This window comes from Elgaria multicarinata, chromosome 8, assembly GCF_023053635.1.
Source record: "Elgaria multicarinata webbii isolate HBS135686 ecotype San Diego chromosome 8, rElgMul1.1.pri, whole genome shotgun sequence".
NCBI classification, from domain to species: Eukaryota; Metazoa; Chordata; class Lepidosauria; order Squamata; family Anguidae; genus Elgaria; species Elgaria multicarinata.
The window spans coordinates 113,454,148-113,466,255 of record NC_086178.1 but is presented as its reverse complement, the minus strand read 5'-3'; the positions used below and the strand labels follow the sequence as shown (position 1 = coordinate 113,466,255).

Genomic DNA, 12,108 nt, shown 5'->3' with positions numbered 1-12,108 from the left:
AGTGCTTTCCAATGGATCCCTATGGGCAAGTATGGTTTCCCTATGGGCAAGTACTGTCATTTGTTTTAGTATGTCTAGGGTGACCCTATGAAAAGGAGGACAGGGCTCCTGTATCTTTAACAGTTGCATAGAAAAGGGAATTTCAGCAGGTGTCATTTGTATATATGTGGAACCTGGTGAAACTCTGTCTTCATCATAACATTTGAAGCTGCAGGAGGTATACTAAAGTGATCAGATACAAAAGAGGGCAGGGCTCCTGCAGCTTTCACTGCTGTGAAGAAGAGGGAATTTCACCAGGTGTTGCATGCATACAAATGACACCTGCTGAAATTCCCTTTTCAAATCAGTGGTTAAAGATACAGGGGTAGGGTGACCCTATGAAAAGGAGGACAGGGCTCCTGTATCTTTAACAGTTGTATTGAAAAGGGAATTTTAGCAGGTGTCATTTGTATATATGGGGAACCTGGTGAAATTTCCTTTTCATCACCACAGTTAAAGCTGCCCTCTTTTAAATCTGGTCACTCTAGTATGGCTCCTGCAGCTTTAACTGGTGTGATGAAGAGGGAATTTCACCAGGTTCTCCATATATACAAATGACACCTGCTGAAATCCCCTCTTCTATGCAACTGTTAAAGATACAGCAGCCCTGTCCTCCTTTTCATAGGGTCACCCTATATAGTATGTCCCAACAGCAACTGCATCGCTATGTCAGGCCCGGGTGGGTTGTGCTGAATAGCAGAGAATCCTCAACGGCCCACTTCAGAATTTGGGTTGGTGCAGTGATGGTCCTCTCTCACCCCACCCCCCAGCTCTGTGCTAACAAACTGATCTGGGAGAAAAAGGGGGCTCAGGAAACGCTGCCTTGCTGTAGCGGTGATTTCCGTGGCCCTGCCATGGCCGGACTCCTGGGTCCCCTCCCCTCCTCTCCTCCACCCCCGCCGGCCCCCCAGGGTGGCCCCTGCCCGCGGACGACACCTGCTGCCCCTAATGCGGGCCTCCGAGCGGGCCGGCAGAGGGCGCTCGACGCCACGGCCTCCTCTCGCGCCTGCGTGGACTCCGCGCTTGCCCCTCCCGCCTTGCCGTAGCCCCGGCGGAGGCCCTTCCGGGAGGGCTGTGATGGCGCTTAGCGGAGCTGGGAGTCGGCTGCGGCCCTTGGCCTGGCTGCGGAGGGCGGCGGCTCCAAGCGGCGTCCGTGCTGGTTCGTGAGTCGGGCCCCCCTCCCTGCGACGAGGAGGGTCGTTGCGCCCATCCCCACCTACCCCTCAGGCTTCCCCCTCACCCCCCCCCACGGTTGACGAGGGCGGAGTGGGAAGTAAACGGGGGGGAGGAGGGGGAGGAGGCCCTCGTGTAACGCCCCCCCTTGCACACGAGGAGACCTGAGTGGGAGCGGGGCTGCGGGCATTCCTCAGCCTGACCTTCCTGCGCGCAGAGGTCATTGGGGGCCACCGAGGCAGGCCGGGGGCGCTGAGCGTTTTAGGGACATTTAAATCAATACGAGAGATTGAATCAATACTTGTTCCAAAGGGCCGTGGGCGCACAGACACCCCCCTCCTCCTCCCCCCCCCCCATTTCCTTTACTGCTAAGAGGTGATCCCCCCTTCCCCTTCCCCACTCCAGGTCTTTTTCTTGTTGAGGGTTTCTATTTTATTTATTTATTTAAGCATTTTTATCCTGCCATTCAGCCAAAATAGGCTCTCACGGCAGCTTACGAAAGCAAATGCTATTTTGGGCTGCATTAATAGAAGTATAGCTTCCAAATCGCGTGAGGTACTGGTTCCTCTCTATTCAGCCCTAGTTAGGCCTCATCTCGAGTATTGCATCCGTAGAATCATAGAATAGCAGAGTTGGAAGGGGCCTACAAGTTCCGGGCTCCACAATTCAAGAAGGTGAACCACCCAGAGAGCTTCGGCTATTGGGCGGTATAAAAATGTAATAAATAAATAAGGACGCAGACAAGGGGAGGGCAACCAGGATGATCAGGGGTCTGGAAACAAAGCCCTATGAAGAGAGACTTAAAGAACTGGGCATGTTTAGCCTGGAGAAGAGAAGATGGAGGGGAGACATGAGAGCACTCTTCAAATACTTAAAAGGTTGTCACTCAGAGGAGGGCCAGGATCTCTTCTCGATCCTCCCAGAGTGCAGGACACGGAATAATGGGCTCAAGTTAAAGGAAGCCAGATTCCAGCTGGATATCAGGAAAAACTTCCTGACTGTTAGAGCAGTACAACAATGGAATCAGTTACCTAGGGAGGTGGTGGGCTCTCCCACACTGGAGGCATTCAAGAGGCAGCTAGACAACCACCTGTCAGGGATGCTTTAGGGTGGATTCCTGCATTGAGCAGGGATTGGACTCGATGGCCTTGTAGACCCCTTCCAACTCTATTCTATGATTCTATGATTCTTGACAGTCCCTGCCCACAAGCTTACAATCTAAAAGACGTGACACAAACGTCAAGGCTCGACTTCTGCAATGCGCTCTACATAGGGCTGCCATTGTACCTAGTTCGTAAACTTCAACTAGTTCAAAATATGGCAGCCAGGTTGGTCACTGGCACATCTAGGGGTGAGCATATTATCCCAACATTAAAATCACTCCACTGGCTGCGGATTAGTTTCCGGGCACAGTACAAAGTGTTGGTCATTATTACCTTTAAAGCCCTAAATGGTTTGGGTCCAGGTTACTTGCGGGATCGCCTTCTCCCATACAGTCCGCTCTGCACACTCAGGTCCTCTGGGGTGAACTTACTTCAGTCAGCTAAAACTAGGCTGACATCAGTTTCCCAGAGGACCTTTTCTTCTGTCACCCCCAGATTGTGGAATGTTCTGCTGGAGGAGATTTGTAAAATTAACTCTCTGTGTGATTTTAAGGCAGCTTTAAAGACTAGCCTTTTCTGGCAGGCCTATCCAGATCAATGTAAAATCAAGAATTTTTAAGATGTATTGTTTCCTGTTCTAATGTTGTTCCCCGCCTCGATCCAAAGGGAGAGGCGGGTAAGAAATAAAATTATTATTATTATTATTATTATTATTATTATTATTATTATTAAAGGAAAGGGGATTGGGAGGGAGGAAGGGGAAAAGCAAAGCAAATTCAGGCACTACATTCTTAGTTGCAAAGTTCAGCAGTGTTGACAGTTGGCAGCAGGAGGGAGGGGGTTCTCAGCTGGAGGTTTCTAACGCCTTTCTGGGCGCTATTTGCTTTTCTGTAGAAACGTTGTTTCCGCTCAAAAGGGCAGGGGGTATTATATGCTTCTAGGTTTCTGCCAGCTTTAAGTTTCATTTCTTTTCAAATGCAGTGAATTGAATGGAAGATGAAACCTTTATAGGTAGGGCTGCTGCTACTGCTGCTGAAAACTACCACGTTGAGCCCGGCTCTCACGTTTCAACAGACATTCCCATGTGACAAGCATAGTGTATTTATTTTGTTATCAGTATTTCTATGCCACCTTTCAGGGTAGCATCCCTTCAGAAGCGGTTCACATACAAGGTTAAAACATAAATTATAACTAAAAGTAAATCAATGTTAAGATTATGAAATTAAAACAGCAGTCTAAAACACTCTACAGGAGTTACAGTCTAGAACCCAATAAAACCTTTAAAAACCATTTAAAACTAAGGTAGCTACAATGTAAACAATAGACAATCTAGCACAGCACCTTTAACAATTGTGGGTTTTCCTGCACTTGCTGTACGTCAGGAGTAGGCAGCCTTTTTGGCCCATGGGCACACTTAGCAATTTGCTCTGTATTTTGTTTTTATATCACTTTTTATCTATCCTTTGCATGTTTTGGTGTTGATTTTGCTGATCTGCAACCATAATAAACTCTTAAGACTTGGCAATTTGATAAACTGTTGTCAGCATCGCCACAAAACGGCTGCCATGAGAGGCATAGTTAGAGTCACAAAGGACAAGTAACCTGCCAAAATGACTGTGTGCAAGGCAAAGGGGGTTCTGAGCCACCACATCCTAAGGAACTTTGAACTCACCATTTTCAGTACCAGCAGATGTCTATTTCACAGAACCAGTTTCATTGTTTTTCTCTCCCTGCTCTTTTGCCAGCCAACTCATTCTCCCCATATTGTTCTCTCTCACCCTGGATCACCCATAGATGCATTCTTTCTCACACACATACGCATCTGTCCATCCTCTCTGTTATCTTTATTTCCTAAAAATGTCCCTGAGCCCCATCATGTAGCCCAGAGGCATTCATGGGAAATGAGGTTAGCAGCAGCTTGGCAGACACCAAGAAGAGTGTCTGGGGGCACATTAGTGCTCATAGACTCCACATTGCCTACCCATGTTCTTCATCATTGGTTGTTGCTGAAGCAAGTAGAGAAACACACTATAGACCTGATAAAATCTTAGAGGATAAAGGGGAAGAGCTTGATTATTATTATTATTATTATTATTTATATAGCACCATCAATGTACATGGTGGTGACTCATTTTAATCAACACATCTAGTTTTGCTCAAAGATGAATACACTACTAAAATATTACATTTCAAATTATTAATTCCAAGCTTCTATTAATACAGACTAAAATGAATCTAGCCTTTTGTTCCACAGCACTATATTGTTTTGTTTTGTGGTCTTATCTCTTTCCCCTGTATGCTCCTTGGGCTTAATGATATTTCGGCTTTCAGCTTCAGACATACCCAAACACATGCTTCCTGGGCCTTACCCCAAGACTCCAGAGGAATGGGCAGCTGCTGCAAAAAAGTACAACATGACAGTGGAGGACTACAAGCCGTATCCAGACAATGGCAGTGGGTGAGTTATACTTGTAGGCCTGAGAAAGGAAAGAATGATGTAATAGTTGGGATTATGAAGAGCATATGTGTCTTTGGGTGTAGTTGTAGGAATGAAACGGTTCAGCTAATATTTCAGTGAGCATGCTTCTCTCTCTCTCTCCCTTTCTCTCTCTCACACACCCCTTTCATGATGGATGTTCAATGAGAACTGAATCCCGTAATCTCAGGAACACCTGGGATTTTGCAAAACCGACAAGAAAAGATGAGACAATTTTAAGAATATATTCAGATATACATTGTCTCCCACAATGTGGGGCACTTGGGAGATTTGATCACCCTTGTATCAACCTGCTTATTGTTTCTGTTTCTACGGGAGTAAATTGAACATATTAGCAATATGAGGTCAGGCTCTTGAGGTGGAGACGATAAGAATTATGGCAGATTTCCACTCTATCCAAAGTTCATTGCGAATCTTAATAATACCCAAATAGTGGTCAGTGATCACTACAATATATTTTAAATATCATATACAATCTCATGTAGAATTATAGGGCAGTATCCAATTGGACATGAGTGCTAATGTAAATTTCGTTGCGTTGGCATTAGGGACCCTAGCATAAAGGACCTCTTAGCTGGCATGATGGGAGTCCCTGGAAACCTGTGGCACCAGCTAACACTGTTGACGTTGTGCTAGAGGTCCCTTACACATCACAACATAATTTGTGTTAGCACTGTTATGTTCTGTTACTGTCCTGTGTATCCCTGACTGATAAGAGGACTTAGATTTAAGTGAAGGCAGGAGTTCAAATACTACAACATTAAGTCAAAAGTATTAAACATAAATAAATAATAGTTATTTATGTAACCTTTCTTTGGCAGGAAACATTTAAGGTCCCATTGGTGAAGAAATTTTAGCCTAATTCATGGAAGGGTTTCTGACTTAGTCTACATTTGCAACAGTTTGCAACAATACTATTATATGGTGCAATATGGCCTAGCTGCCACAATGCCATAAGCAAAACCTTAAAGCTATGTCTTCCTGAACTTGCAGTCTAGGGGGGAAAGGCAGAAAAGCCTAAAACACAAGTAAACTAGTTTGACAAGAAAAGGGTCAAATGGTTATTTGCATTTATTTCAATACATTTAATACATTGAGAGAGTACTCAAATCTTGATAGGTTACTTTAACTACTTTCTCTTCTGTTCTTCTGTTGGAACAAATGTATTTGGTGTTTACTTTCTAGTAGTTTTATGGTGAATTCCTTATACTTTCCACAGTTATGGTGACTACCCTCAACTCCCTGACCGATCCCAACAAGAAAGAGATCCTTGGTATGATTGGGACCATTCTGATCTGAGGCGTAACCATGGAGAGACAGTAAGGATGATTGATTTTTTACTTTCCATTTCTGTCATTTCATTTTGCAGTCTAGAAGCATATGTAATAAAAATATGAATATGATTGGATTTGTGACATTCTACTGAATCACAATTTCGATGGTAACAAGCTCAAAAAAACTTCTCACGGATTTAGTACTCATGTGGGCACTCTGCTCCTAGTTCCTCAACCTTCCTGCTGTGCCACACAGTAGCATTTAAATCCACAATTTTATTCTGAAATTGACAGATTGACTCTGTTCAGGCGACACGCTAAGCCACAGTGGTTAAGCATTTTGAGATAAATGTTTTGGGTTTAGTATGTTGTGTGAACCATCCCTAGCCATGGTGGCTACATAATCTCAGTTTAAACACTCTCACTAACCATTTGCTGCAAAAGGGTTAGCGGCCTAACCATGGCTTAGCAGTCATGTCATCTGAACAGGGTCATTGTTTGTGTATTACATAGATGCTGTCCTTGCAAATGCTTGGCAGCATGAATTACAGGATTTAAATATGTATATATAGTGCCATCTTTGTTTATAATGCTTTTCAGTGTAATACACACTAGCTTATCATTAAGCTCTGGGCAGCAATAAAACTGCTGGTTCTTATCTACTAAAATTATATTATCATATATGCTGTAAGCTTCAAAATAAAAATTTCTGTTCATTAACTTTCATGGGCCTGGTTTGCACAGAATGCTAACTCATGGTATGAGTTATTGAATTCTGGGTTGTTGTGATGTATGAATGTGGTTGTGCTAGTACACCATGGTTTGTTTACCATGAACAACCCAGAAAGAGAAACCATAGTTTCTTCTTGTGTTGTGAATTCTGGGCTGTATAAATCATGAATAAAGTACAATGATGTACTTGGGTTGTTTACTTATTATTTTTTATTTGATTTATACCCCACCTTTCTACCAAAATATAGCACCCAGGCTACAGGGCAAGACCAGTAACCCCTCACCCCCCAAAAAACCACAGCTGCTCTACATGCCAGCACTACAGCACCATACAGGCATTTGGGATACAGGGAGGGAGTAAGCGAAGGACGGAGACAAACGACCAAGGGATTAAGAACACTAATCATGGTTTGTTCTAACTTTTGCCAGGAGAAACCCTGGGTGGGGCAATAAACCATGGTATGTGTGAACCAGCCCATGTTGTATGTTTTTTCACAATGCTATTTCAGTTTACCTGCATCATTAGGTGTTAAAATACCTTAGAACAATATTGTGCTAGTGCTTCTGGAATCAAGAGCTGTGGTTTGATGGCCAGTGCAACCATTTTAAATGTGAACACATGCCTCTGACAAGTATATACGGCCTGTGGGAAACACTTTTAGCTTGGCTCCAGTGAAATGATGTCTTACAAGCCCCATTGATAATCAAGGAGCAAATGTATGTAAGCAGATGTGTTATAAGGGTGAAGCTTTAATTCAAGACTTGGTTCATTTGCCATTTCTGTGGAATTCAGCATTTAAAAACTTTAGCTTTAAAAAAACAACAGAAAATCTTGTCCAACTGAATGGTACCTTACCTGGGGTTTTTTTAATGACTGAAGAAAGAAGCTTGGAAATGCGTTTGAGCAGCAGATTGGTCTTTGAGGCATTGCACAGTTCCTTAATGGTGTCTCTGTGGCTTCTATTCCCTAATTTCTGTGTTCTGCGTATCTACAACCCATACACCCTTTCCTTGCCCATTCATACCCCCACTTCTGCTTTCTTTGCACAGAGTCCGTGTATTTATTACATATTTTTGGTTCATGGTACTGTTCCTCATGCAATGTGTTTTTGCATGAGTATGATGCCTGAAAATTCCAAAGGCAGAATAAGCAGTTATCAGGATCTTGTTTGGAAACAAAAATTGCAGAACCTTGGCCTGTTCTCTATGAGACAGTTTTAAACTCTGCAGAGTTGGTGTTGAGCCTGGAGAACATTGTATCTTCATTTGGCAGAAGATACACAAGTCTTTAAGATGCAGTTCCATTATCATTTGGAAATCTCAATAGTCTTAACACTCACAGATGTCTTCTCCAACTAAATGTAACCTTACCTTGTCTATCATATTAAGTGGGACCATGCCTCTTGATGTCTTTTTGACCAGATGCACTGGGATTTTGATATGTTCATCCGGACACGCGTTGATACCTCACCCACAGTTCTGTCCTGGCACAAGATGCGCAGATATCTCTGGGGCTCTATCGGCTTTATGTTTTTCATGTTTTGTCTTGGTGAGATATATCCATCCTACCAGCCTGTGGTGAGTTTCTGAGTTGGCAGTTAGTCAAGGCATCATGAATCACTATGGCTGCATTGACTCTCCAAAGTTTATGTTTACACTTCAGTACCTCATATAGTTGTGAAAACCAAAATATTCTCACTCCCTTCTGTTAAAAGCACCTTCATCTATAGAAGGAGTAGGCAACTTTTTCCAGGTTGATGGCCTTATTCTCATGTGGGAAAGGGGTTGTAGAGCGCATACTACCAGTGATGGGCAAGGCCAAAGCCAAGAGTGGGAGTGAACACACACACACACCCTACACATATGCACACACCCACAGCCTCTTCAAGTATCCTGGTGCTGCCAAGGATTAGCACAAAAATAGTGATTTTGGCTATGTTAAGATTCCTGAGGCAGGGGCCAAGGTTAAAGCCACCTTCCCCCACGCTCACCCTGCTCCTGATGAACATCCTATGCAAGCTGCAGGTATTCTACAAGGATGAAGTTGTATCCTCCTACATCAAGTGCCTAAGCAGGCAACACTTCCCTTCCTTAGGTGAAAGATACCATAATTGGCTGCCATGGCCTATGCATGTGGCACTGTGGGGCAAGGTCAAATTCAGGAGCCACGCTTGGATGTCATGATAGTCCACAATAAGTAAAGCTACTCACAGTAGCTTTCTTAAAAACAAAAAAATAGCTCACGATCCCTCACCCCTTGCCACATGAGCAGGCTAATAAGCTACTGTGAGTCACTTATTAAGCTACTGTGTGTAATTTGACTCCCCTCCCTACCCCTGTCCGGCTGCAGTCCTTCCGCACAAGTAGTGGCTCTGTTTCACTTCTGAAGCACTGGAGGTTTGCAGGATTGGGACAAAACTTCATATATAAGCATCCCCCACCGTTACGAAGCACCCAATCCGCCATTACACCATTGCACGATAACTCACCAAGAGGGAAAATCCCGAGTGTACCAAAACGGGGAAGTGGTTAGAAAACCTTGGGAGTTTACAGGATCCAGACCATATTCTACACACAACCTCGCCTAGTTGTGAGGTACCCGATCCACCATCAATACAGGTGTGTTGTTTTCTATGTTCTTCTCTGATTTACTGGATCTCAGTTCAGCATTTCAAAACAACTGCCGAGGGCCATTACTTTGATTTAGCATTAAATCACAATTCTTTCCTCCAAAGTAGTTACTCCCAGTATCTGAGCCATTTCATTACATCATGGTTTAGATATATCACCGTGTAGATATTTCAGTGTGTAGATAAATAAATGTATAGATATATTGATATTTGACTAGTTACAGGGAAGCTTTCTTAAGATAAATTCCACTATCATTTAGAGGGGAAATGGGCTAGCAGGATCAGGACCAAACCTCATACCCCCCCTCCTCTACTAAGGAGTCACCCAGCCCTAACTGAAAGCTGCAGAAATCCCAGATGCACCAAAAAGCAGGAGATGTATATAATGTCTTGGGGGTTTGCAGGATCAAGGACCAAACCTCCTGCCCTGCGTCCTCCGCATTGCTGGCTCGGTCACTTTGACATATTCCTAAGCAGTAAAGCCAGCAAAGAACAGGGCGGCAGCTGTTTTGACCATTGCTTACTTAACCCATCATGGGTTATTGTGACATCCAAACCCAGTCAGGGTGTGGGTTTTGAGGTTTGTGGCATGTTTGGGCCTTCTGGTCTGAGCATCTGTACTCTAAATAAATTATGTGACTTGCCGTTTCATGTCTCCTTTTCTCTGTAGGGGCCAAAGCAATATCCCTACAACAACCTGTATCTGGAGCAAGGAGGGGATCCCACAGAGTCCCCACCAGAAGTGAAGAACTATGAGATCTAAGAGAGTCTGGAACGCTCCTGTTTATCCTCTCTAATCAGAGTTATCTGTGGAGCTAACTATACTGCCCCAAACTCTTGCTGTTCTAAAGATCCTGATGGGATGGTGGAGAGACAACTATGAAAGGCTCTATTTTGATATCTTGATTGTATGAGTATGCTGTACAGTTGGTTGTGTACAATTATCATATTCCTTCAAAATCGACAGAAAGGAGAGTTTTATTTATATGTAGCCTTGTTTCCTGCTGATCATATGAGATCATTCGATGAAATACAATGGGTACAGAACAACCCTGAATGTTGTAAGGAAAAGGCAAATAAACACAAATATTCAGACAAATGTGTAGCTTATTCAGTAGGTGTAATTAGGCCAGCATGTTCTTGCTGGATAATGAGGTACATGTGAATGAGAAGCCTATGTTTAGTTTTGAAATGCAGGAAATGGTGACAGACCCCTGGAGTTCCTTTGGAGAGTCCTGTCCATACTAGCCCAAGGGGGTTCACTAGGTAGGCCAAATTAGAGTGGTGTCTAGTACTTTCACCTTTACCACTAAGAGTAGAACTACCTGAAAAATATCCAGCACAATAAATAGCTGTTACTGCCTACAAGATTAAAGAGTCTTACTGCTCTTTAAGTATTTGGGGGATGAGATCTAACTGGTGTAATAAGTTTCCAATATGCCCTCTAAACTTCCCTAAAGGATTATTTTATTTATTTATTACATTTCTATACCACCCAATAGCCAAGGCTGTGTGGGTGGTTCCCAATAGTTAAAACCTTGAAATATATGATACAACATAATATAAAACATTAAAATGTTTAAAACCGTAGTATAAAACCAGATAGCATTTCTATCTGAGAGAACCAAGGTGTTAATAAGCAGTGAGGTCATACTTGCTGGAATTACCCCAGAGCAAAACACACCAGTTAAAATTAACCAGAGGTTAATCAACACAACACAAACAACGAACAATATTGCAGTCAAAAGAGTAAGCATTGGTTAGAATTCCGATTATTTGACCTAGTTGTTAAAATATGCAGGTAGGTCATAAATTAAACGGCATGAGAAAATTCATAGTCGCAGGCAGTAGTGTAACGTTTCAATTTTCTGTTCTTAAAAGTTCTTGTTATTATTTTAAATTGTTGTACGCTGCTTTGATGGCTTTTTAGCAGACAAGATGGTATATACAAGTAATAAATATTTTAAATTACTTTTAGGCCGCCTTTAAGGGTAAAACCCCCTCAAGACAGAATAAATAAATAAATAAATGTTTTGAATTAGAAAGCAAGAGTAATTCTCTGCCCTCATGATAAAAGATGTAGCATGAAATTCAGGGAGCGTAAACTTCGGTAACAGGCGACACATGATTTGGTGGCATATTTAAAGGAACTTGCCTGTGAAATTGATGCAATGGTATGAGTTACTTTAACATATAGGGCAGGGATGAAATAAAGGGCACTCACTAATTGGAACATGAACTTTTAAAAAGCAGGTCAGGTGTCTGTGTAAAAGAAATGTCAGATCCAGCTTCACAAATTAACTACAATTCAATGTTGTTGTTTTAAAACAAACACTGCCAGTTTAAGACCACCGTTAAGGCTATCTCAGGTATGCTGAAGCTCCACAAAGCCAGGAAACTGGAAGCTATGGCTGATGCCTTGACAAACATTCCCCATGATCAGTGAAGATGTTGTGCACGATGTCACAAATTGAGCTTACAACTTACAAGGAGGATGAGGTGCCTGGGACTTGCAAAGATGGCCCATTGGTGCCCTGGTCATCTAATACAGCAGTGTCAAGCCTCTTTCAGCCCAGCGACTGAATTCTGTTTCAGAGAGGGGGGTGTTGGGCTGCATTCGGTTTAGAGGTGGAGCCAAAATACCACCCTACTTTAGTTTA

The 12,108-nt window shown here is 43.0% G+C and overlaps 1 protein-coding gene across 1 annotated transcript; it reads left to right on the top strand.

The window, feature by feature from the left end:
• The first annotated feature begins 1,078 nt into the window (after positions 1-1,078).
• NDUFB8 (NADH:ubiquinone oxidoreductase subunit B8) lies at positions 1,079-10,547 on the top strand. Its single transcript, XM_063133205.1, has 5 exons — positions 1,079-1,198; positions 4,647-4,773; positions 6,032-6,131; positions 8,241-8,396; positions 10,119-10,547. The coding sequence occupies exons 1-5, from the start codon at positions 1,117-1,119 to the stop codon at positions 10,209-10,211; spliced, it is 558 nt and encodes a 185-aa protein (XP_062989275.1). The 5' UTR covers positions 1,079-1,116; the 3' UTR covers positions 10,212-10,547.
• The last annotated feature ends 1,561 nt before the right edge of the window (positions 10,548-12,108 follow it).